The sequence below is a fragment of the Balaenoptera borealis genome (assembly GCF_965194805.1).
Source record: "Balaenoptera borealis genome assembly, chromosome: 10".
Lineage (NCBI taxonomy): Eukaryota > Metazoa > Chordata > Mammalia > Artiodactyla > Balaenopteridae > Balaenoptera > Balaenoptera borealis.
Window position 1 is genome coordinate 56,276,579 of NC_138874.1, and position 27,013 is coordinate 56,303,591.

A 27,013-nucleotide genomic window follows, 5' to 3' on the forward strand; every position below is an offset into this window, starting at 1 on the left:
GCATCTAAATCCTTGTGAACTCCAAGCCATTGTGGTTGTTTTATTTTTAATAACATTTTTTCTTATTATAAAAGCAGTGCATGTTCGTTGTATAAAATTAGGCAATATAGCTAAACCATAAGAAAAAAATTCAAATCTTATTACCTAGAGATAACCACCATTTATGTATCTGTATCTCTTTCTATATCTGAATCTGGTTGAATCATATAAAATGTAGTTTTTGTCGGTCAAAAATTGTTGAATATTGGCAATTTCATATTGCTTTAATACATATACACACACAACACATTTTTTATTTTGTAACTTCCAACTTGAATTTTACACACAGATAGAAATGTCTTCCCGCCAGAGATCGGAGGTAATTTTGATAGAACTGCCGATTTCTTCAGCATCTTGCTCATGTAGAAGTATTCCACGTATTACTGAACATGCAGTCACTTTTAGTATATTGTCTTAGAGGAGTCTAAAGTCCGTCTAGTGATAAATTTTGCTGATCTTCAAATTCCGGGTACCCTTCTGAGGTGGGGAGGGTAATTGCGGAACACAGGATGGACACGGGTAGATAAGAACTGGAGGCAGCAGGAGGGTGGGGCAGGGCAGGGCTGGAGCCCTCTAAGGTGTGACCTCTCCTTTAATCCTGCTCCATCCTTACTAACTCATGTTGACTTAAACTGTGGAACCGTCTGCAGTTCATCAACAGAAATCTGAGTTCTGTGGTAGGAGGAGATTTCTAGCCATGGCACCTTGGGCAACACCCTTAAGCCTGCTGGCCTGTTTCCTCACAGTAAAATGAGCATAAGAATACTGCTTTACCCAGTCTCAAAGAGTGACGTGAGGATCGAGTGGCATAAGTGGTGTGAAAGGAATTTGTAAACTGTAAAGAGCCACACATTGTCGTTCTTACACTGGCATTTCTTATTGTATTACCTTAAAACATTCTTGTTACTTTTTTTTCCTGTACCTCTGGGAAATTTTACTTTTGAGATGATCTTTTTAGGTCTTGACCACATAATCTTTTCATTCTCAATTTCTCCATCTCTGGTCTGCATTCTGTTCTTTTTACCCTGTACCATATTATCTCACAACTTTCACAAAATTAGTTTATTCTTTTCTCCTCCGCCTAGTCACATTAATGTACTTTTGGACACCTGGCTCAGCTTGCTGATTTTTAGACCTCTTTCTACCTCATTAATTAATTACTTCATCTATTAAATAAGGAAGTGGTTCTGAATCTTTACAGCTTTAACATTGTTAGAAATAATCAAATAACAAGCAGCTTAACTATCCAACACTAAGTTATGCTCATTTGATGGACTACTGTGGTAACACTGAAAAATACGTTTAGGAAGAATTTTTAATAATGTAGAAAATGCTGTAAATGAGAAGAGGATATGATATTGTACATACAGTAAGATCTCAGGACCGAAAGGAAATACTCCAAAATTTAAACAAAAAGTAACAGTGGTTTCAGTCCCTTTGTCAGTCTGTGTCTTAGATACTGGGTTTTGTCCCAGACATTTACAGAGGGTTGACCTCAGTGCTAGGCACTTAGGGATGAAACCTAAGCAAAAACAACTAGTAAAGATGCAAGGCATCATATAATAAATACCCAAAGAAGGTACAGACACATTCTTTGGCTGTTGGAAGCACCTTCTGGCCAGGGAAATTGGAATTTCCCAGATCTCCTAGGAAAGCAGTGAAGTTCATTCAGTTCATGCCTTCTATCTTTGCAGAAAGCCTACGTGTAGATTCCTTAGAAACTCATTTGGGATAACTGAAAATTCCTGTTGTGCATTTGAAGCAGTGTAGAGGCCTGGGAGTCTAGGACTAGAAAAACAAAGACTTCAGTTAAATCCCCGCCCCATCACTGATTTGGTCCGTGGCCTTGAGCAAGTTATTAATGCTTTGATCCTTAGCTGCCCTTGGATAGTAGGTAGTGCCTTCTTTGCCAACCTCAAAATCTTGTTGTCAGAGTCAGTTGAGATAATACTGAACGTGAATTCATTAAAAGGTACGACTGTCTACTTAGATGCCATGTATTTATAACTATTGTAATTGACAGGATCAGAATTCCATATTTGTCCTGTGTACTGCCCAACAGAATGGAGTCTGATTGGTGTCCGTGATATTTGAAGGCCTTTTTAGGTCCAGAAAATGTTGTTGGGATGTGTGTTGAATGAGAGACTGGAGCATAGATCCTGAAGAAAAGCATGGGTTGGGCATTTGTTTTGAGGGAGGGGAGAGAATGTTGGGCATCCAGAAACCTTGGGAAGGTAAGGAGCTCTGCAATATACTTGACCCAGCAATTCTCTTTCTGGGAATTTATCCTGTAGGTATACTGTCACGTACACATATGGTGTGTGTTACAAGGTTAGCTATTTCAGCATGGTTTGTGATAGCAAATATTAGAAACAACCTAAGTTTCCATCAGGAAAGGGCAGGTTAAATCAGTTAGGGTACATCCATCTAATGGAATACTCTACAGGTATAAAAATGAATGAGGAAGCACAGATCTTTAAAAGAATATTGCTAAGTAGAAGAACAAGGTCTAGTACAGTGCTGGAGTATGCTACCTTTTGGGTAAAAGAGACATATAAGAACATACCTCTATTCTTACTTGTATATGCCTAAAGAAATTCTAGAAGGGTATCTAGAAACTAGTAGTAATATTAACCTGGGGGTAGGATGCAGGTCTGGGGGATAGATGAGAGAGTGTGTGTGTTTATTTTTTTATTTTTGAACCATGTAAATATACTACTTATTCAAAAATTAAAAGGTTTTTTTAAAAAGGAAAGAAACTACCTTTGCCATCTGAGGGCAGGTGAGATTGCGGAGGACATGTTGAATAGTTCATACATTATGACTATCAGGTCATATAATCTGTGGAAATTTATTTGGATAATAGAACCATTTGTTTCTTTTAGGTTTATGGTCAAGGTTTAAAAAGAGATGTTTTAAGCTTATCCGGAAGATGCCTATTATTGGTCGTAAGGTAAGCAGAATCCTGTAGATTTTCCCTACCGCCTCCTACCCCCATGGTCATCAGACCCCTTTTTTTTATAGTCACTGAAATGAAGTTCAAGGGGGCTGGGTGAGTTTTGTCCCCCACCTCCAAGAAACATTCAACAATGTCTGGAGACATTTTTGGGTATCACAAGAGGAGGCGGGTGCTGTCGGCATCTAGTGGATAGGCGCCAGGGGTGCCGCGGAACACACCCTCCAGCGCACAGGTCAGCCTCCACAGCAGAGGACTGGCTGACTCAAAGTAGCAGAAGTGCCAAGATTGAGTAGGCTGACTCAGCCCTTTCTCCAGCGTATCTGACCGAAGGAGAAAGATGCTATTCAGGAGAAATTTGAAATTAGACAACCTGACAGAAGTGACATGAAGCTTTGGAGCAATATTTGGCTGAATTTAGATACTTATCAGGGATTGAGTGCTTACATGGTTTAGATCAGGGTTGGCAGACATTTCCTGTGAAGGGCTAGGTACGAAGCATTTTAGACATCGCAGGCCATACCATGTCTGCCACAGCTCCTGACCTCTGCCCTTGCAGAGGGAAAGCAGTGGTAGTACGATGGGTAGAGGAATGAGCCTGGCTGTGTTCCAGTGAGATTCTCTTTACAAGAACAGGCACAGGCCAAATTCAGCCTATAGTTTGATCTGGCCTGTAGTTTGCTGATCCCAGGTTCAGGAACTTAGAGCAGAGCCATTCTCTTGCTCTTTGTTCATATCTGTAGTCTAGTACGTTCCCTTCACTGGATCCTCTCTGTCCTCATCCACGCTCAGGATAAGACAGTCACGTCTGTACCCTTCCCACAGATGCTTTATCACAGGTGAAAATAAACAGGGCAGGCCCCACTGCAGGCTCTAAGGAACGCACATGATCCTTGATGGCTTCATCTTCCTTGCTTCCCTGCCCTGCCCCTCACCTTTGCTGCAAGCTTTCTTTCGCTTTTGGCTTTCAGTTCCTTTTCCCCTTTCCTGGCCAAACCAGAAAAGATGGCAGTTATCTTTTAGCTTTTGACTGAAGGCCATTCAGACCACTTTGCTAATAAATAAGTCTCCCAGAACTTTGTATTTTCAGGTTCATTTCCTGTCGGGAAGTGAAAGTAATAACTGGGGTGGAGAAGGAGAATGAGGGCTTTTATTTGACCTCTAATCATATTAAGCCCTAAAATTAAATCTACTTTAGTCCTTAGAAAATGAAGGGTAGGGGAGAGGGAAGATAGAAAGGATGGACTGATCACAAAGGATAATAGCTTTTCCCCGTATTATTCCCTGTATTTTTTCTGCCTTTATTCATCACACTTTTCTCCTTCAGTTTCAGATTTTGAGACGAATAAATGCTGGGGTTCCAGAACCCATTAAATGTATATGATAACAGAATTGGAAGGTACTTAGAAACTGTATAATCACCTTTCAATTTTTAGATGCAGATTTTGAGGTGCAGAGACAAAAGTTACTTGTTTTGAGTGAGTGGGTGTGTCCCTCTGTCATTCATTGAGCACCTGCTCAGGGTCAGGTACTATTCTGGGTGCTGGGGACACAGTGGTGAACAAGGCCAAGTCCTTCCTCCATGGAATCTATATTTCAGTACTAAGGAAAGACAGAAAATGAATAAGTAAAATACATAAGAATTTCACTTCGAAATAAATACTGTGAAGAAATTAAAATGCAGTGGAGATTCTGAGCATCATCTATGCATGGAAGCTCAGCTTTCATAGTTCTGGTTACATTTATGCAGCATAATTCTTTATTTACAACTTAAAAAATATCTTCATGTCCATCACATGCCCTGGCATTGCCCAGGAGTGTGGACTCTGCTTCTTGCCAGTGCCCGCCTGTTAGACTTTGCAGACATGTGTTAAAGGAGAGGCTGTCCCTGTGGTTTCATTGAGGGCCACGTCTAAGAAGACCCTCTTGGATTCTAATCATCCATGGCACTTTTCATTACCTGACTTTTAGTGTCTGACTGTGATGCTAAAAATAAGGTCAGGAGAACAGGACACACACACACACCCCGCCCCCGGCCTAAGTTTGTTTTGTTCACTGTGTATCCCTGGCCCACAGTAGTAGTTCAACAAATATTTATTAAGTAAGTGAATGAATGAAAGAAAATGTCTGATGAGGATGGAAACGAAATAACTGTAGCTGATAAATGATGTAGCAGAAAGGACTTCAGCTCCTCCTAGCACTTAAGAGTCAAGCAGTGCAAAGCTGTCAACCTGAGGAGACAGGTGGCAGCCTCCCTGGCTCTTCCCAGCATGGCTTGTGCTTCTGTGTGGGGATCTGTGTAGGGCCTCCAGATTCCTGCTGTGCTCTGGACGTGCCTTGGTGAAGGAGCTCATCCCTTGCTCAAGCACCAGAATCTGTTTTACTGCTGCTTGGCCTGTTTTCTGGCTACTGTTCATGGTTCTACCTTGGTTTCTTTGGTGCACACACTGTAGCTGCTGCCAAGGGACAAACAAGGTCCAAATATCTCCCTCAGAGAAGTGCTGACTTTAGCAAATGCAAACCAAGTAAAGCATTGGTGAGGTCAACGTGGCAGAGGAAAAGGGTGGGGGTGGAGTAGGGAATGGAGTGTATCTTTGACCTTCAGAGAGAAAGCTGACTTTTCAAACATCTAAGAGACTATTGCCCAGGCCAGAAAATAGCTGAATGGTCAAAATGTCACCATACCTTTTTAAGAAAATATACCATCCTTATTCTGAAGCACTTGTGCAGTGCCCAGCGTTGAGCAGTTGGTTTGGTGTTGTAACTGGTTCTTCTACTCTCCGTGCGGTGTTCTTCTAGCTCCCTATTAACTTTATCTTCCTTACCTTTGGAGATCCAAGATAAGTTGAACAAGACCAAGGAAGATATTAGCAAGAATATGTCATTCCTGAAAGTGGACAAAGATTACGTGAAAGCCCTGCCCTCTCAAGGAATGAGCCCGGCTGCAGTTCTGGAGAAGCTCAAAGAATACAGCTCTATGGGTACGATTCTCAGCAAATACATGCTCCCTACTTCCTTAATGTGGCTGGTCATTTGGTCATCATTTGATGTTGGCAGAGGTTAAGAAGAGTTCATCCCTGGTGCTTCTATATTCAGGAGGGCCCACTCCCTGTCTCAAAGGCTGAATTTCGTATTTTAAAAACTGTATTTATATAGATTCATCCTTCACCCATAAAGCAAACAAATCTCAGGGATGGTGGAACTTGGTTCCACTTTCTTTTCTAAGCCTGAATAAAATAGACCAATTTGTTTTTTGGAAAGAGAAAATATCTAATAAAATGAAATACAGATTCATTATAGAAATTGTGAAATCCGTATAGAGGCACAGAAGAAAATAACAAGTCAGTATAATTTCATCCTCAAAAGATAAACACAGATGATATATATGTATAATCTCAGAATGTTAATAGTGTCTTGTGTAACAAGCACACACGTACATATATGCATGAGCACGTGTGGGAAGGATAAATGAACTAAGTAGCTTAATGTTTAAGAGTACAGCCCAGATTCACTCAGCCTGGATTCACATCTGGTTCAGCCACTTAAAATACGGCCTTGTGTTGGCTACTTAACTTGTCTCTGCCTCTGTTTCTCTCTCTCTACAATGAGCATAATAACAATGGTACTTATCTGAAAGGATAATTGTAGAGATTAAATGAGATTATGCATGTAAATATGTAATACCTGGCTTATAATAAGTGCTCAATAAATGTTAACTATTATTAACACAAACATGTTTGTTACAAATTAAGATCATATTACAAATACCTTTTAAAAATAGGCTTTTTAGTCTGGCATAATTTTACATTTATAGAAAATTTGCAAAGATAATAGATTTCCCACATACCCCTTACCCAGCTTCTCCTGATGTTAACATCTAAAATAACCATGATACATTTGTCAAAACTAAAAAATTAACATCGGTACAGTGCTATTAACTAAGCTACAAATTCTATTCCTGTTTCACCAGTTTTTCTATTATGTCCTTTTTCCTGTTCTAGGATCTAGGCCAGGATACCATATTACATTTTAAAATTTCTAATTGACATCTGTTGAATTTTTGACATCAGATGGTACAAAACTAGATACAGTGCAGGATTTATATATGATATAAAGCAAGGATTAGCATTCTCTGAGGCCTGTGTATTAAAGATTTCTGTGATTATGAGGGCTGGTTGGCTGCCCCGTATTTCCTTCCCTTCCATTTTTAAGTCGCTGTCCATTGCCATACTCTGTAGCCCCAGTGAAAGAACAGGAAATAAAACCATATATCCTACTTTTGAAACGCTGGTGACCTCTGGTCTGAAGACATACATGGCACAGACCAGTGTCCTCTAAAGAAAGAGGGAAAGTCAAACTGGCCACAAGCTGGCAGATCACGTGAGAAGGAGGGGTTTGTCGGGATATTCACTATTCAGTCTTCTGCTCTCATTGGAACTGCAGATCTTGGCTTTGTAGAGCCCATGGCAACAGTTTTCAGTTAGGGTGCTTCTGTAATTCTCACTACCCATTTTCAGTAGGGCACAGCCATGTTGTCATAAAAGGACCTGAGACACCCACATGAACAGATATTTGTTGGTATTGTAGAGTGTCTCTGGGGGAGCACCTCAGATAGGAAGTGGAAAGTCGGACCTTACATTCTGGTCAGGAACCTGTCCTCTGAGCCTTCTCCCAGTGATGTCTGTGTTCCTGATGCTGAGTGCTGCAGCAGAGGTTGCTGGAAGCAGGTGGCTAATTCTGTATGGGTTTCCGGGCTTGTCGGAAGGAGGGGTCCCTGAGGACAGGATGCCGATGGTTCATCTCTCACCACGGTTTGTCTAGTCAGGGGTTCAGTTCCCTGGCTCCAGCTCTGGTGATAGTGTACTGAAATTCCGCACCTTCGCCTTACTCTTTTCTGCTAACTCTGCTCATAGCAGTTCCCACACTTCCTTTGACTGGCTAGGAAGGCAGAGAAGAAGGAAGCCACTGCTGAAAAAGGTCAAGCTGAGCCATACAGAGAACAGAAAAGGAGTACAGATAAAGGAAAATTGTTCTGCTGTTAGAAGGCAGTTGGGGATGATGACATTATTATTGGACTATCTTTACTGTACCTAGATGCTGTTAATACCTTTCTCACACTGTTGTTGATGGTAATTGTTGACCTTTCATCTTTATTTTGCTGTGATAGCTCTTTATTGGAGTTCTTTTTCTTGATTTTATGTAAGAACACCTTTGGGTATCCACTCCAACTTTTTTTTTCTTTTGTACACAGAGGAGTTTCTTCCTCTTTCTTCTTTATTAGAATCTGTCTTCCCAAAGGCTCCTGCTTACTGATCCAGTGGTCTTCCCTTTCTCTGTAGATGTCTTGTGGCAAGAAGGGAAAGCCTCCGGAGCGGTGTACAGTGGGGAGAAGGAGCTCACTGAACTCCTTGTGAAGGTGAGCGAGTGCCTAGTACTTGAAGGGAGTGTGGCTCTGCCAGTTTAGATTACTGCATTTTTTTCTCCTTATTTTTGTAATTAAAAAAAATTACTTAATGAAAGTTTATTGTTAAAATAAAACTAAAGAGGTTTAGAAAGTGTCTCTTTACCCAGACATAGGTGAATATGCATAATATTGATCAAAGACATCTTCAATCTGTAAAAAAGTAAAATGTTACTTATGTTTCCAGGCTTCATAGACGCCCTGTGTAGAAGGCAGATAGTAGGGAAGGTAGTCCATCATTTGATATTATTAATGACACGATATATTTTGTTGGATCAGAAGAGACAAGAGATGGAAACTGGGTCATAATTTCCTGTACTACATGAGTCTCAAATCACATGATCTGAGAATGAGCAGTGGTCTCAATTATAATTCAAATAATTCTCATTTTTTGTTGACTTTAAAATTGCCTTTAGCTTCTTCCACTTCTAATCAAATTTATTTTTTAAACCCCACTTTGTCGTATAAAATTGGCATTGGACTGCTGGTCTCTAAGGTCTTTGTGTTTGATTATTGTAACTATGAAACTGTGCATACCTTACTAAATATTATAGGTTTTGCTCAGCTGTATCTTGACGTAATACCCTGACCTTACTTCTATGCTTAAGAATCTTTCAGTGGCTTCCCATTATATACAGGACAAAACTCAAGCTGCTCATGCAGGAGAAAATACAAGTCCCTTTGTGAGCCAGCTCCCACCTATTTTTTTCAACCATTCCTGTTATTTTCCCTCATGAATACTAACCACTGCCTTTTCTCTTTACTGAGTACACCTTGCTCCTATGTTGTTTTCCTTTCCCTCCTGTTCTAAGTGATGAATTCCTATTCATGTCTCAAGGTTCCACTGAACAGATAACCTCCAGACCACTCAGGATGTTCGTTATTCCCTCTTTAAGACCCCTTACCTTCATGTACGTATGTACATCTGGTATCGCACTTAAAATAGTTGTGCCAGACACTCTACTTAAAGTGCTTCGCATGCGTGATCTTATTTACTTATGGCTAGGACCCCATCAGGTAGGTACTATGATTATCCCCTTTAGCATATGAGGAAATTGAGCCTCAGAGAGGTTATCTGACCTAAGAATACACAGCTAGAAGTGATAGGTAAAGCTAAGATTTCAAACTGGGGCTGTTTGGTGTTTTAGTCTGTGCTTTTAACCGCATTTATACTTCCTCTCTTACCACATTGTAAAATAATTTTTATGCCTGTCTCCTCCACTGTATTTTGATCTTCTTTAGATTGGGGAACATATCTTACCATTTTTCCAGTTTCTAGTGTTGTGTCTGATACCTAGAAACTTTTGTTTTTTGCGTGATTCTTTTTTTTTATACAATGTAATCGTCTTCACATCTGCTTGCATTTCTCTGCAGGCTTATGGAGATTTTGCATGGAGTAATCCACTGCATCCAGATATCTTCCCAGGACTACGTAAGATAGAAGCAGAGATTGTGAGGATGGCTTGTTCCCTATTCAATGGGGGACCAGATTCCTGTGGATGTGTAAGTATATGCAGGTGGCATCCTATAATCTGATTTTTTTTAGCTTAAAATGGAAGAGTTTATTCAAAACATTTTATTACACAATACATGATTATTGTAGGAAGATCCAGATTAACAGCGATTTTTAAAGGTTATGATTTTGTAATTCATGGAGTATCAACATTTTGGTAAATATCTTCTAGATATTTTTTTCTCTTCAGTCTTTTATTTTGAAAAACTTTAAACTTACATTAAGTTGTCAGAATAGTTTAAAGAACATCCTAGATTCACTAAATGTAAATATTTTGTCATATCTGCTCTCTCCTCTTCTTTCTCTCCCTCCCTTTCTTCCACCCACCTACCTACCTACCCACTTATCTATATAACTTTTTCAAACCATCTCATAGTTTTTTGATATACATGTTTTGCTTGAGCTGGATGTTTATTATTTTGCTATAAATCGAATCTCAGTTGGTTTAGGAATAAAGGAAGAGGGTGTCATTGTATTTAAAGATGCACATGAGGATTCCTTCTTTCAACTATTCTTTCCAGTAGGTTTGTTAGTTTTCCTAAACCGTGATTGATAAACTTCTGTTGAGGTTTGGTACCACAAACTGATATTGCCTTCTCTAGAAAAAAGTAAATTTCAGCTTATCAAGATAGTTAGATTTAACCCAGGGTGCTGTATTGGTAACCTAGAGATGCTAATTCTATCATATCAAATACTTTTGTAATCATTAGAAAGTCTGCAAATTTAATTTTGAAGGGCCCATCCAAAGACGAGAACATTTTATAGTTACTTTTTTGTTTTTCCCAATAAGCAGCATTGGGTTTTACTTTGAAGTTGGCACCATGAAAAATCAACATGTTCAAATACTCAGTAGCTAACAAAACTGGTATTCCTGGCATTCATTTTCCCCCCAAAAGTTCCAAAACTGTTAAAAACCAACCATAATCTAGCAGTGGGTTCCCTTGTGGCATTTAGATGAACGGGATGATGTAGAGGGGAGATGCCAGTGTACTTACAGTACGTGGGTATTCTTCTGTGCCATTAGACTCTTGATGAACTTTTTTTTTTAAGCCTCACTAAATATTTTTTTTAAATAATTTCTTCTACTGCCCTGCAGATGCCGGACTTGCCGGCACCACGGGTGCGGCTGCCCTGCTGCACCTGTGACGTTGGGGCGGAGAGGAAGCGGCTATTTCTACGCTCAGTGCTCAGAACAGTGGGCACTAAGAATGGTTTGTAGCCGGACATCCCCAAAAGCTGCGTGAGGGAGCACCTTGTTTCCACGTGCGCTTGCGGTGGGAGCTGTGCGCAGGCCCTTGAAGACAGTGATATTCTTTTTCTTTATAAAATAAAGCTCGTTGTGAGAATTAAATGAGATATGTGTACAGGCATATGGCAAGCTTTGGGCACAATGGGATTGACCAGGAGAGCGTCTCCTTACTGGAAATGATTGTTCTGTTGGTTTGTCTGGCGAGGAGTTTTTAGGAATCCTTGGGCAAGTTTGACCTGCATCCCTGGCTGAGGGCCGCTGAGCTGGTATCAAGGTCCTGTGGGGCTTCCAAGCCCTGTTCAGAGTAGGACCCTAGGTGGGGATGAGGGGGGCCCAGAGCCACTGGTCCACGAGCGCACGTACTCTGAGGACCTTGAGACGAGTCACTCTGGAAGGAAGGCCAGAGGTTCGCTCCTGGCTTTTGTCCTTTCGGTGAGGCAGAAGTCGGGCCCCTTTGTGGAGCCCCTCGACGGGCCGACCGTAACCCTATAAAAAATGATCATCCAAACCAGGGGTGTCTTGGTCTCCTTGCAGGTGGAGAGTGCATTTTGCTGTTTCCTGAAATGTTTAAGTTGGAGGGTTGAACAAAAGCTATAGGTTAGTGGCTCTCGACTAAGGGCAGTTTGTCCCCCTCCCAGGGCATGTGGCAACTTGCAGGGCAGGAAAGGGATGGGGTGCTGCTGGCATCTAGTTGGTGGGGGCCAGGGCTGTGGCTACATGTCCTGTGGTGCCTAGGACGGCCCCACAGTAAAGCTACAGGGTCCCAAATGCTGATAGGGTCGAGGTTGACAAACGCTGTTATAGAAAATAATTTGGGAGGGATTCACAGATTGGAAAAAAAAAAAAATAATAATAATAATAATTTCTTCTGAAGATCAGTTGCTCAGTTTACTTTTTTTTTTTTTTAATGGAGTATAGTTGCTTTACAGTGTTGTGTTAGTTTCTGCTGTACAACGAAGTGGATCAGCTATATGTATACCTATATCCCCTCCCTCTTGGACCTCCCTTCCACCCCCCCGAATCCCATCCATCTAGGTCATCACAGAGCACCGAGCTGAGCTCCCTGTGCTATACAGCAGGTTCCCACCAGCCATCTGTTTTACGTGTGGTAGTATATATATATCAATCCTAACCTCCCAATTCGTCCCACCCTTCCCATCCCCCTCTGTGTCTACATGTCCGTTCTCTACACATGCGTCTCTATTCCTGCCCTGAAAATAGGTTCATCTGTACCATTTTTCTAGATTCCACATATATGCGTTAATATATGATATTTGTTTTTCTCTTTCTGACTTCACTTCACTCTGTATGACAGGCTCTGTGAACTTTTAAGAGACCACAGGTTAAGCACAAAAACAGTTTGGCCTTATCCAGTAAAGTTGAAGATACCCGTATCTTATGACCCTGATATGCCACTACTTGGGATATATTCTAGAAAAACGTACATGTATCAGGATAGATGTATATTCATAGCAACATTGTTCATGATAGCTAAAAACTGGAAATAATTCAAATGCTTATCAACAATGGGGTGGATGAATCATAGAATAGTGTGTGTGTGTCAGTCTATTGTAGCTGTCACTCAGAATGATACTCAAATTACTCCATTTTTGGCCAGTGGAAACGTCTCAATTTTGGCTCCTGGGTCTTTTTGCATGACTCAAGTAGTCTTTGCAAGCTTCCTTTCTTTCCTTCTTCTTTTTTTTGGACAAAATATTTTTTTGGACAAAATTTTTATTTGATGAAATATTCCAGGTTTACCTTTTACATTTCCTGCTCCAGACCCAGAATCAGCCGTACGTTCAAGGAGCCCTAGTTCATTTATAGCCATGTAAAATATTTACATGGTTCCTAAGTCAAATTTATGGAATAAGACAGTTTTAAAAATTAACCAGAATAAAACCTGGAGAGACAAATAGAAAGTTGAGACATGAATGATAGAGTGAGAAAGGCTAACACACCTCTAGTTGGTATTTAAAAGCAGCCAGAAAAAAATCGATAACCTGTAAAGGTTTAACTTTTAGAACAACTGATGTTCTCAATAGCAACAATGGCTGGGGCAGTTGCGGTTACAAGAAAGATGGGCTATGAGTTGAGAATTGTTGGAGCTGGGTGATACATGCAGGGGTTTTATTAATTCCCTCTTTAGCTGTGTATAAACTACTCTTTAGTTTTTCCATTGGGTTTTTACATTTCATTTACTGTGTTTTTCATTCTTGAGAATTCTGTTTGGTTCTTTTTTTTTTTTTTTTTTTAATTTGCTTGGTTGTTCTTTGTAGTCCCTTTCCTTGTCTTATGCTTTGCTTAAATATATTACACATAATTATTTTATAGCCTATGTCTGATAATTCCATTATTCATGAGCCTTACCTGTCTGCTTCTGCTGGTTTCACTTACGCTGTCTTGTATCCTTATATTTGTGTTTTGTTTTTTTTTCTGTGAGTCACTCATTTTCTTGGAAACTTAACTTTGAGTCCTAGATTGAAGTTAAGTTCTTCCAGAGAAGATCTGTATTTTTGTATTTACTTCTGCCAGTTACTGGGGATTTGCTGGGAAGTGCTGCCACACTGGAACCAATTTAAGTCTGATTTTCAGCTCTTAGTTTTGTACTATGGAAGTAGTCTGAACTCAGACCACAAACTCAAATAAAAGCTGTCTTGGCATACATTCTTGAGAGATCCTTATTTTTCTTTACCCTGAGCATCTGGGTTGAGAAAAGTAATTTTTCTTGCTGTTCTCTTCTGTACCAGCAGGGTTTATTTCTTGTACTGCTAAGAGTGTGGATGAAGTCTCTGTTTTCAGCCATCCCCTCTTAGATTCCTTATCTTGAGCAGGCCCTACATTTATTTCCTGTTTGTCAAAGTGGGAGTTTGAGGTCTAGATCTAGGAGTTGGCAATAACCCTCAAAGTTAAAACCAGCTTTGACATTCACTTATCTTGTAGGATTCTTGATTTTGCTTTGTTTAGGGGTTCAGTGTGTTCCTTTATGTTAACTCAGTGGTGGATGTAAAAATATTTTTTAATGTTTTATCAGGCTTTTTTAGTTCTAGTAAGGAGGGTTACCCAAGGTATATAATGTATATTGCTGGAAATCGAAGTTCCATGATTGTTTTTTTCCATGTGGGAGACCTTTGTATACTTGAAAGCCTCTTTCCCCCTGAATCTTCTCTTCACCACAGTTTTCCTAGGATTCTCTGCTTTTCTTAGAGAATATGATTTCGCAGGTTTCCACCCATGCCCGTCCTTCCTCTCTGAATGCCTTTTGGTTATCTGTGACTAGCCAGCTGGACACAGTTCTGCAAATGTAGAGCAGCACTGAGCTTTCAATCTCTTTCTTATCTGGGTTCACTAAATTTACCTTAAACCTTTCCTCTAAGTCAATATTTTTATTCTCAGCAGTGTTTAGTCTGTTTCATGCTGTTCCTAATGTATTTAGTAATTCTGGAATCATGCTACTTGGTACTTTGGTTTTTATTTCAGGTCTGTGGTCTCGTTCTGCTGTTTCAGTGTCCAGTCTTTCAGCTTTTGTTTTCTTGAATTCATGTTCTTATCATATTGTCCTATAGTGAGAAACAGGAGGAATTTCCTTCTGAGTTGGCCTTTATTTTGCAGGCTACCTTTTTTTCTTTTTATATGTTTGCATAGTTACCAGGCCATTTCTTTCATCTTGGCTCATGCTTCGGTGACTGTCTCTAGACATTCTGTTTGTTCTGATGCATGGTGGGTCATTTCTTGTCTGAGAGGCAAGGCTTGGGTAAAGCTTTGTTCCACCTGTATTAGAATATCTAGGCCTCTTCTGAGATTTTGTTAAAAGTTACCTACTAGAGTTCACTCTGCCTAGCTGGAAGAGAATAATACTCTTTGGGTTTTATTTCTTTAGCTCATCCTGTATCCCTGGAGTCTTCACTTTAAAGAGTCAGTCCTGGTGTTCTCTCTCCCCAGCCGCTATGTCTATCACCCGCTCATCTGACGATAAAGAAACCGCCTCCATTTGCTTCTCTGAAGATTTGGGGGGTATTAATGAGAATTCTCAGGGTTTTGCTGACTTACCCGGACAATTTCCATGTCTTGGAGGAGGGATTAAGAACTGGGTTTTACTCTTTGCTGTGCTTTAGAAACTTGTTTCTTTTTCTCATCATCAGTATTTCCCTCTCTTTCCTTGTTTGGTTGTTGTTATTGCAGGGTTTTACTGCTTTTTTCCTTTATTCTTGCACGTACTAGGGGAGAGAAAATCTGTGAAGTAGTTTCAGTCTTCCATCTTAATCCAGAAATCCAACTCTGGGGGGGTTTTTTGCATTGCTACAGTTAAACCATGCCTCTACCATTAGGACCCTTTTTAGTGCTGTGTCAGGGGTCAGGAGAAGGAAAGATAGAGTCTTAAGATCCCCAGTCTCTTCTGATACTTAGACTTTTATAAGAGAACTAATTACCTCTGGGATTATGTGAGTTTCTCTGTTTCCCTCTCTCGTCTCTGTATCTCTCTCTCTCGATGAGCCACTTTTGGTGAAGAAAGTTCAGAGTTCAGAGGTGGGAAACAAGAGGACACGGCCAACTGGCTGGGCAGTCTTTAGCCTGTTCCCAACTAAGGTATTAAGCTCTTGTCATTCTTTATTCTTCAACCTTAAACTGTCCTTTTATTAGCTTCATTTGCCCCAGTTAGAATGGGTGAGAGGTAACTTTATATACTGAAAGAAATTAGGTTGCCATGGGAAACAGTCTTGGCTTGTGCAAATGCCGTCAGGTCCAAACAGTATCTAAGAGAAAAATTTCCAAATAGGACCTGTTCTCTTGTTTTCTGACTTAGATGTCATATATTAGAGTGAGAGGTTTTAAAAATGTTGAAAGATGTTGACTAACGTAATAAGTAGTTATTGAGGCCTCTGTCTTCTTACTTCAGAATTAGATTTCCATTTTTGGAGGGGTGGTGCCAGGGGTAGAGGGAAATGGGAGAGTAGCAGCATATTTGAACACAGAATTTAGGGATCAGAAATAAAAATTGGAAGTAAAATTTAGGTGTTCCTGCTTTTACAGTCCAAAGTACACTGGTGTTTGCCTAACAGATAATGATGTTGACTGGATTAGTTATTGGACTGAAAATAGGACATGTGAAGTGAGTGAGTGACTAGGGGTTTGGAAATATTTCTGCTTAGGTCATTACTGGACCTTAGTGAGAGATCAATGCACTGAGGACTTGATCCTTTCCCGACTTCCTTCACAGCTGGCTTGGTTCCTCATGTGATGTTCTGAGGTTTTACACTGGACCACAGGACATGCTGCGATTTGCAGCGCTGACCTCAACTGTAAGCAGAGAAATGCAGAGACCTACAAACAAGTGTCCTGTGCCCGAGTTCAGTGCCTTACTGTGTGGATGACGGTCACATGTTTCCTGAAGGCTTCCTCAATTACAAAATGACTGACTCTTCTCAGCTAATCTTCCATATAATTCCTGACTACTGGGATTTTGTATTTTATTTTTTTGGCTGCGTTGGGTCTTTGTTGCTGCGCGCGGGCTTTCTCTAGTTGTGGCGAGCGGGTTCTACTCTTTGTTGCGGTGCGCAGGCTTCTCATTGCGGTGGCTTCTCGTTGCGGAGCATGGGCTCTAGGCGTGCGGGCTTCAGTAGTCGTGCGGGCTTCAGTAGTCGTGCGGGCTTCAGTAGTTGTGGCTCACGGGCTCTAGAGTGCAGGCTCAGTATTTGTGGCGCAAGGGCTTAGCTGCTCCGCAGCATGTGGGATCTTCCCGGACCAGGGCTCGAACCCGTGTCCCCTGCACTGGCAGGTGGACTCAACCACTGTGCCACCAGGGAAGTCCCTCCACTGGGATTTTGTATCCTGTGGTATTTTTGTCTTATATGTGGATATTACTTTAGGAAATTTCAGTCATCGCCTGCTCTCATTTCATCTCATGTTAAGTTACACTAAATATGAAAATATAGAAAGTTTTACTTTTTATCAAAAGATGGATGACATTGGGTGAATCACTTAGTCTCTCAGTTTTGGGGCTCAGTTTTCTTACCTGTAAAATGGAAAAGCTTTCTAAGATTATATGAATCTTTGGAGATGACAAATCTAAGGAAATATCTACCTAGCTCAGTGCTATGGCTTTTTTTTTTTCTGTTTGTTTTGAAATTATTTCATTCTTAGATGTTATCAAAGGATAGCCAGATGGGTATGACATGCCTGTATTGGTCATGGTTTACTGAGAGTCAAATCAGGCATTAAGAAATGTTAATGGAGGGTCTGGTAGGTGTCAGCTACTAGCTAGGTGCCAGGAATATTGTCATGAACAGAATGGTCCCCACCTTCATGAGTTTTGTAGTCCAGTGAGGAAAACAAGATGAATGAAATGACCTCTGAGTATTTTTGTATCAATTCTGGTAAAGAAATTCGCCTGTATCAGAGGTGCTAGGCCTAGCTTCAGGAAAACATTTTTCTTCATTTTAAAAACATTAGGATTTGTTTTTTTTAATTTCAGATAAGTAAGTTAACAAGCTTCTAAGTAGAGGCTTCTCCTTTTTTGTGTGTTTCAAACTTATCAAAACCACAAGTTTACTTTGGAATATCTGAGTGTCTCTTCTTGGTCTTCTAATGTATTGCATAGCTGACTAGAGTTGTAACTTCACAGTTTCACATTCTTCAATGGGCATTAAAAATTTAAATCAAAGTCAGTAATCCTGATGCTTTTGGATGGGGTAAAATGCCCTATGCTATCTGCAACTGGACGAACAACAGAAATGTAGGCGGATTGTGCACAGATGGGATCTGGGCAGATGTACATGTGTTCATACAGTGTGGAGCTTCTAATCATTTAGTAGTTTTTATTCTTCTCCTGAAGCAAGATTAGGCTTAGCCAGTAAAGTCAAATTTTCCTTCTGGCGGACAGAAGCGTCTGCTCTGCAGCATGCATCCAAGAGCTCAGCTGTTTCTGCGTCAGATACCCTCAAGATCAAGGCAGGAAGTGCACGCTGATAGCTATCCCCAACTCCCTTCCACAGATGGCCTCTCTTTTTTATTACAGGTGACCTCCGGGGGGACAGAAAGTATTCTGATGGCCTGTAAAGCTTATCGGGAACTGGCCTTCGAGAATGGGATCAAAACTCCAGAAATGTATGTACAGTTCCCTTGGTATTCATGGAGGACTGGTTCCAGGACCCCTCATGGGTACCAAATCCTCGATGCTCAGGTCCCTTATATAAAGTGGTATAGTATTTGCATATGGCCTATGCATATCCTCCATATAGTGGTTTTTTAAAAAAATTTATTTTAAAAAAAAAAAAAAAAAAAAAAAAAAAAATTTATTTTTGGCTGCATTGGGTCTTCGTTGCTGCACGCAGGCTTTCTCTAGCTGCGGTGAGCCGGGGGCTACTCTTCATTGAGGTGCGCAGGCTTCTCATTGTGGTGGCTTCTCTTGTTGCGGAGCACGGGCTCTAGCGCGCAGGCTCAGTAGTTGTGGCGCACAGGCTTAGTTGCTCTGCGGCATGTGGGATCTTCCTGGACCAGGGCTCAAACCCGTGTCCCCTGCATTGGCAGGCGGATTCTTAACCACTGCGCCACCAGGGAAGCCCCTCCATATGGTTTTAAATCGTCTCTAGATTACTTAGAATACTTAATGTGTAAATGCTATGTAAACAGTTGCTGGTATGCAGCAAATACAAGTTTTGCTTTTTGGAACTTTTTTCCCCCTGAATATTTTCCTTCCTTGGGTGGTTGAACTCATGGATACAGAGGGCTTGACTGTATGTGTGGCTGGGTTTTTTCCCCTTTTAGGTTTGTCTGTGTGGAATACTGCTGTGTGAAACAGCCTGATAATCTGTTTTCTGCTTCTTGTCTTCCTCTGGTAATTCCACTCCTCTTCTCTCCTGTCCTGTGCCCTTGACCATTATCCTTCACATTCAGCAAAGTCCTAAGTGGATCTGCTAGTTAATATTGGAGGTCATTCCCTTTCCCAACCACCCAGATTTATACATGGTGTATATTGCAAGCAAGAACAAGATCCTTTTTCTAAAAGTTGACAGAGTTATAGGAGTACATCTTTGAATTCTGTGATGCTATAAGTTTATCTCGCACCTAAGGAAAGCTCTACTTAGTTCAGTGAAAGTTACGTAAATATAATAGGCTGCCTCGGGGTGCTCCCTAAGAAAATTTCAGCCTGACAGCTGTGTTCTGGGAGGAAAATTTTTTAAACTCTTCTTGAGATTTACCCATATTGCCACCCCATGGACATAATTTTGATACTTGGTCACATTTTTTTTCCTCTAGGTTCCCTCCTTGTACAGTGTGTTTATACCACATCTTTTGGGTTAATTTTTTTCCACAAGTGTCAGTGACTAAGGATTTTGTTGTACATGATCTCATGCTGTGATTCATACCTAGCCTAAGAGAGTAAGTCAGGCTGCCATCTTTCTTCATGCATGAATCTTTGATGCTTGGTACTTATTCAGTGATAGTGATTTTTCTGCCTTAAAGGGAACAGATTAATTGTAAGAGAGGAGTAATTGAGGGAAGTCTGAAAGCAAATGACTTGGTTTCCTTTTTCAATACTGTTTGAAATGCTGCTCCCAAATATGTAGGAAAAATGGGGATTTTAGTTTTTCATAGGATTATGGTCTTTCAGAGATGGAGAAGACCACTGATCTGATGCTTGACTGCTGCTTTAATATCCCTGCTGAGCACTCTTATGTTTTCTGCTTGAACACGTGTTGTGTCAGGAAGATTGCTCCTGACTGAGGTACCCGCCTTTGGGTAGGCAACCACTAGAGGGTTCGACCGCATGTTGATCGGATCCAGATTCCCTGTCAGCCCTGATTTATGCTTGGGATCCCTCCATGTGGCATTATTTCCAAGTTCTTCCTGCTACCAAAATGATTTGGTAGCAGGAAGAAGGAGGGAGAAGGTTTCTCTAGAAAATCAGTTGACCTCTTTTTGTCTATGCTTAAAAAGAAAAATAAAACAATATAAACAGTTTTAAAAATTGGACTAAAAATAATCAGAAGTTTCTTCCTGGTGATTTAGATTAGCTGCTAACCATGTTATCTCTTGAACCCTGTTTTGATTTGAATTTCACTGTTTTCTTCTTCTCTGTCCTTTAGTGTAGCCCCCCAGAGTGCCCATGCTGCATTTGACAAAGCAGCCAACTATTTTGGGATGAAGATTAAACGGGTTCCACTGAACAAAGTGATGGAGGTGGATGTTCGGGTGAGTTCCTATGAAGGGCTGTTGTCTGTCTTGGGCTGCAAGAAGCAGGAAGTGCTTTTTCCAGTGTCACACACAGATAGATAGGCTCAGAATGCCTTTGATTGTAGTAGCCAGACTTGCAAAAACTGCCACTGGCAGTGGTGAGTCACTGCAGCTTCAGTCTTTTCATAAACTCTAATAGGAAGATGAGACTAACTTGAGACTTTAAAGACCTGGGTTTTGCTTCAGCACCATCACTTTCTCTTCTATCTGTAAAATGAGCCAGGACTAACTAGCCCTAAGACTCTCACTGTTGTTTTCGATTGGTCTGAATTAGTACCATTGCCATTATAATAGTAATTTTTTTTTTCAGAAGTAAACTACAATTTATTAGCACTAGCATTATTCCCCCCCACCTTAATTGAGGTATTAACTAATTGACAAGTAAAAAATTGTGTATAAGGTATACAACTTGGTGTTTTGATATATGTATACATTGTGAAATAATCACCACAGTCAAGCTATTTAACATCTCCATCACCTCACGTAGTTACCATTTTCTTTTTTCATGGTTAGAGTACTTAAGACCACCCTGCAGCTCTCTCAGCAGATTTCAGCTATACAGTGCAGTATTGTTCAGCATAGTCACGTGGCTCTACATTAGATCTACAGAACGTACTCATCTTGCACAACTGGAACTTGGTACCCCTTGACCAACATCTCCCTGTTTCCCTCATCCTCCAGCTCCTGGCAACCACAGTTCTACTCTTTGCATCTATGAGTTTGTTTTAGATTCCTCATAAAAGTGAGATCATGCAGTATTTGTCCTTCTGTGTCTGGCTTATTTAACTTAGCGTAATGTCCTCCAAGTTCATCCACATTGTCGCAAATGGCAGGATTTTTTAAGCCAGAGTAATATTCCTTTAGTAATTATTTTTATGCCTTGCATTTATATAGAAGAACTCTGTAGTTTTCAGAGTGTTATCAGAATCGCATTTGAGCCTCATGACAACCTGGGGAGGTCGTAGAAGCTGTTAGTGTTCTTGCAGCCGAGGAAACACACTGGCTGAAGTTACGTAGTTTCCTCAAGGCTTCACTGCTAATAGGTGGGGCGAAGACTCATATCTGGCTCTTTTGCCTCTTAGCCCAATATTCTTTTTTACCCTCACAGTGATTCTGCTGTTTTTGTATTGTGCTCTCAGACTGTTTCCCCCAAATGTTTGTATCCGGCCAGCACGGCAGGGCGGTGGTTTTCTTCCAGGTTGGAGAGGTGAAGCGGGGGTGCTAGTGGAACTGGAACTCGAGGCTGGTAGCCTAGATTGCTCCTGGTGGCAGGAGAGAGGAGGAATTGTGATGTGGCTTCTCACTTTCCTTTCAACTTTAAACCCCTAGGCAATGCGAAGAGCCATCTCCAGGAACACTGCCATGCTCGCCTGTTCTGCCCCACAGTTTCCTCACGGTGTGATAGATCCTGTCCCTGATGTGGCCAAGGTATGTGCGAGAATGGACTACTAGGCAGGCAGACGGAGATTTTAAAGTAGAATCTAATGGTGTGGTACTTGGCAAAAAGAAGCGATTTTGAGTTTGGATTCTAGCCCAGTGGTGATGAACAGCTCTCATCCGCCCCGTGACAAGCTGCACAGCTCTGCCCAAGCCTCTGAAAGCGACTAGCTTCTGCTGCGGGGGAGGGATAACACGAGGAGGAAGCCTTTGTTTAAACTGGACATTCTGAAGCAGTACTGACATTTTGATTCAGCTCAGGAAATAATCTCCATTTAGGGCATGGCTGCCAGAGCCCACCGTGCTGCCCCAGAGCACCCCTCCCTCCTTCCCCGCCCCCAGCCTAAATCAGAGTGCTTCTCATTTCTTGCTGGATTTTGCAGGTGAGTTTGAGGCCCTGCGTATTTAAATATAAAATAGAAACCACATTCAGATGAATTATTTTGAAGGCTAACTACATTTGAAAGACAAGCTTTATTAAAAATGTCAAAAATAGCCAGATTTTTAAAACATGGAAGACAGTGCCTAATGCCTTGGGCCTGTATCCCACCATTCCACCCGTGTCTTGCAAAGTTTTTGTTGTAGGGCTATAACTGATATTCTCTATGCTCTTTGGAACTAGCTGGCTGTCAAATACAAAATACCTCTTCATGTGGACGCTTGTCTGGGGGGCTTCCTCATCGTCTTTATGGAGAAAGCCGGATACCCACTGGAGCAACCATTTGATTTCCGGGTGAAAGGTGTGACGAGCATTTCAGCTGATACTCATAAGGTGAGCGAGGGAAGAGACCACATGTTAATCAAAGTAGACAGTTGATTATTTTGACTGCTCCCAATAAAATAAATCGGTTAAAGCATTAGTTTCCCCCATTAATATAAAATTAAATCTGGCTCTTTGCTCTCACCAAGGCAGCTGATTCGTATGACAAGGGACAGTGCTAGAGGTGACCAGCAGTAGTGAAAAGGAACCTGTTATCTTTATGTCACAGCTAGGAGAATTTCTGTATCCAGTGAGTGTACGTAACTGGGACATGCTAGTGTAGTGGCCCTTACACAAAGGTTCCCTGAAGCCTTGAGATCCGTGGGGGTGGGGGAGGCGGTGAGGTTGATACCAGAGTTCCTAAGGGGAGGTATGCTGCAGCCCCCGTGCTCCTGGGGCTCCGGTACCTGCGTGACTGGGGTTTATCACTGGAAGAGTCCTTTTGAAAAAGGGATGAACTTACGTGCTCAGGATGTAATGTTTGGAATGTCCATGCCTGCCACCCCTGGTGGACTGAGGCAAAGTGCCCTTTTTCTTCCTGTCCTCCTTGTGTGGCTCAGGGGGTAACATCAGTCACATGCTAGCTTCAGTGAGTTCATTAGGAGGGCACACTCGTGAAGCACATAGTTCATTTTAAAGCTGGATTAAGTAGCTTCTAGATCTTGAGCACCATGGTGTTCTTAAGAAGGAAGCATGATACTAAGCAAAAAAGATGGAAAGGGAGTCAGATCGTGATTCTAGTTGCTCCAAGTGACCTCAGTTCCATCCTGTCCTGGCTTCCAGTGGAAATTTATCTTTGCTTCCATCCTGACATACCTCCCTGGGGTACTGTCTTAAATAAGGAAAACTCTATGCTGCATGAGAGGTAGGAAGCAAACCCATTAACTAGACAAGACACTGTTTTTCCTGGGCCTCAGATTCCTCATTCCTAAAATAGAGAATTTAAGCCCCATGAACCCCCCTGAAGTTTCTTATACTCTTTAATAAATAAGTTGGAAATCTTAATGTGAGTGGGAACACAGGGAAACTGACAGGGGGAATCTGCATGACGAGAGCTCTGGGGCAGGTCTGCCGCATGGAACTGTACACTCACCTGTCTGCTCCTCCCCCGCAGTACGGCTACGCCCCCAAGGGCTCTTCAGTGGTGTTGTACTCTGACAAGAAGTACAGGCACTATCAGTTCTTCGTTGACACAGATTGGCAGGGCGGCATCTACGCTTCCCCAACCATCGCGGGCTCACGGCCTGGTGGCATCAGTGCAGCCTGTTGGGCCGCCCTGATGTACTTCGGTGAGAGCGGCTACGTTGAAGCTACCAAGCAGATCATCAAAACCACTCGCTTCCTCAAGTCAGAGTATGTGTGGAAGGTTGGGGGGCTGTGCCGTGTCGCTTGCTTTGTCTGCTATAGGCTCGAGGCAGCTGCTAGGCCAAGTGCCACAGCTCCAGCCCGTCTGCAGGCCCCACAGCTTAGGAGTGTGGTGCTGGCCTGGGGGGATGAGCTCCCTTGCCGTGCTGTGACTTGGAGGCCACACCCGGGCTTCATCTGTAGGCCATTTTGCCTCCAAGGATGTCCCTAACAACTGGCAGCTCTTACCAGGTGCTGATGTACAGCTTAATGGTTAAGAGAGTGGTTCTCAAAACTTGAGGTTGAATCCTAATCAGTCACATGGAGGGCTTGTTAAGATGCAGATTGCCGGGCCCCACCCCTAGAACTCTGACTCAGTAGGTCTGGAACGGGAGTCTGAATATTTGCATTTCCGAAAGTTCCCAGTGGACACTAATGCTGCTGGTCTGAGTCACACTTGGAGAATCGCTGGAGTAAGAGAAGAACTGGAGAGGGGGAGGGCAGAAGGGGTGGTGAAATCTGGGGTTAAGGCTAGAACCAGCTTGTGTGCTTTGTGTAACACACCTCTTCGTGTGTCGCCTGCCTGGCTCTCCTTGTGTCACCAGGATTGGGGAGGCCTTTTCACGATCTTGAGGGTGAATGAAAGCAGGCAGTAGGCACGGCTCACTTGAAAAAGGCCTGCATATGGTCCTGATACACCCACCTGCTGAGAAGTGCTGTACCATTTCTTGCTTTAGGGATTACATGGATGACTTTATTTTTTTATTTTGTTGCTGCACGCGGGCTTTCTTTAGTTGCAGCGAGTGGGGGCTACTCTTGGTTGCGGTGAGCGGGCTTCTCATTGCAGTGGCTTGTCTTGTGGAGCGCGGGCTCTAGGCATGCGGGCTTCAGTAGTTGTGGCATGTGGGCTCAGTAGTTGTGGCACGCGGGCTCTAGAGTGCAGGCTCAGCAGTTGTGGTGCATGGGCTTAGCTGCTCCGCAGCATGTGGGATCTTCCCGGACCAGGGCTCGAACCTGTGTCCCCTGCATTGGCAGGCGGATTCTTAACCACTGCACCACCAGGGAAGCCCTACATGGATGACTTTTTTTAAAGAGAGATGGATTATTTTTCCAGGATTTACAAAAAAGTACATTGTTTATCCCTCAGATACCCCTGGGGGGCATATCATAATTTGGGAGTTGGGCAGACAGGTCAAGAGCCAACAGTCTTGATTCATTGGATCTAGTGGGGTTTGAGCCTTTAAATATTTTTAATATTTAGGAACCACTGATCTCAGTCTAGCCACCTTATGAGAAAACTTAAGCCCCCAAAGGTTAGATTTATTATAAGGGAGACATGAGATGACCAGAAGAATGTACGTGCCTGAATTTCCTTTTTGTTCCTTTTGTTTGTTTTAAGACTGGAAAATATCAAAGGCATCTTTGTTTTTGGGAATCCTCAATTGTCAGTCATTGCTCTGGGCTCCCATGATTTTGACATCTACCGACTATTCAACCTGATGAATGCCAAAGGCTGGAGCTTGAACCAGTTGCAGTTCCCACCCAGGTGAGCTTGAAGACTTTCCTTTACTCCATGACTGCTGAAGGACTTGGGCAGCAAGGTGACCTGAAGTAGAGAGAGTGACTGCTAGAGCTCAGCACTTTAGTGGCAACTGTAGTATCTTAGGATGTCTGTCTTGCCATTTGGAGTTATTCAATATCAAGAACAAAGACTGTTAGCTTTAAACTCTGGCAAATTAGGTGGCAGCCTTGAGACGAGTGGTTGGTCATGAGATTGTCTCCCACCGCCCCACACACACTTGCTCTCTTTCTGGGCTCTGTTCTGTTCCATCCGCAGGTGCTCTCATGACCTGAGTAATGGAGGGCCTCTAATCAAGGGCCTGTAATCATTCAGGCTGGCTGCTGTCGCCTTCCATAGGCATTTCTAACCTAATCTTCCAGGATGCCTTTAAATACACACTCCGCTTCAACAGAGTAGGTCTCCTAGTGTCCTCCACGCACCCCCCGATCCTTTCATGTGTCGTGCCACTGCCAATCCCATCTGGATTCCGTTTTTTCCTCTTCACAATCCCGCTGTACCCCAATCTCCCTTCAGGGGCAGTCAGTTTCTTCTTTGCCCTGAAGACCTTCGAGACCCCAGCCATATGGCCCTAGCCCCATGAGGGTTTATCACCCAAGGTAAAAGCGTCCTGTGGGTTGTCACATGGTTGAAGGAACAGCAGTGGACAGTTTCTGAGGGGAGGGGCAGGACAGAACAGCCAGCTGTATTTATCTTATCAGTGTGGTTCTTGGTCACGCTGAGGGTGTGAAGCCCTCATGCCAGCCCACGCTTGACAGCCCTGATGCCCAGGACTAGGAGCGCTTTGACTACACCTGTCACGAGTAACATGAAGAAGCAATCAATAAATTCCTGTATTTGGGGCTGCTTATCTCAGAACTTTTTTCCCCCTCTTTTTCCATGATTCGTCTCACTTTGTCTTTCTTCTCCCATAGCATACATTTCTGCATCACGTTGGTACACACCCGTAAGCGAGTAGCGATACAGTTCCTAAAGGACATCCGGGAATCTGTCACTCAAATCATGAAGAATCCGAAAGCAAAGACCACAGGAATGGTAGGGATACTTGGGGTTTTTTCTTCCTGTGGAAGTTTAGGTGGTGGTGGTGGGTTTGAAAGAATCAGATGACCTCCAGTCTGTTCCTGCCTCTGTCCCTTATCCACAAACCTCTTTCCTTATTAGTCGGAACTGATGCTCTCTGCTCACCCATTCCCAGGGTTTGTTTTAGTCTCAAATGAGGTATGCTAGATATAATAAGCACCTTGTAAATTTGAAAGTGCTGTACGAAGGCAGGTGGTGGTAATGTCCATTTAAAAAGAAAACTTTGACACGGGAAAGGCAATAAGCCTGTTTCCTCCAGAATTTTCTACACCAAATCCCATAGGACAGTTCTTTAGGCAGATAGGCAGACTTGGCAAATGCCTGTGAAAAACATCCTATGCCTTTCTGCTAGAATAGTGCC

At 42.2% G+C, this 27,013-nt stretch overlaps 1 protein-coding gene and 1 long non-coding RNA gene across 6 annotated transcripts in view; one reads left to right on the top strand and one right to left on the bottom strand.

Annotated features, from left to right (window-relative positions):
- The window catches only part of SGPL1 (sphingosine-1-phosphate lyase 1), a 60,744-nt gene that overhangs the window by 31,075 nt on the left and 2,656 nt on the right, over positions 1-27,013 (top strand). For all 5 annotated transcript variants that reach the window (XM_082407228.1, XM_082407227.1, XM_082407226.1 and 2 more), the window contains 11 exons: positions 2,925-2,992; positions 5,829-5,976; positions 8,335-8,411; positions 9,831-9,959; positions 18,234-18,322; positions 20,305-20,410; positions 21,782-21,880; positions 22,512-22,661; positions 23,764-24,002; positions 25,393-25,539; positions 26,487-26,607. In XM_082407228.1, the coding sequence (XP_082263354.1) occupies positions 2,925-2,992; positions 5,829-5,976; positions 8,335-8,411; positions 9,831-9,959; positions 18,234-18,322; positions 20,305-20,410; positions 21,782-21,880; positions 22,512-22,661; positions 23,764-24,002; positions 25,393-25,539; positions 26,487-26,607 (1,373 nt within the window). The remainder of the gene's footprint in view (positions 1-2,924; positions 2,993-5,828; positions 5,977-8,334; positions 8,412-9,830; positions 9,960-18,233; positions 18,323-20,304; positions 20,411-21,781; positions 21,881-22,511; positions 22,662-23,763; positions 24,003-25,392; positions 25,540-26,486; positions 26,608-27,013) is intronic.
- LOC309635682 lies at positions 3-9,824 on the bottom strand. The gene is made up of 3 exons (XR_014248965.1): positions 9,718-9,824; positions 4,418-4,597; positions 3-1,827 (listed from the first exon to the last, which is right to left on the bottom strand). It is a non-coding gene; the product is annotated as an uncharacterized lncRNA (long non-coding RNA).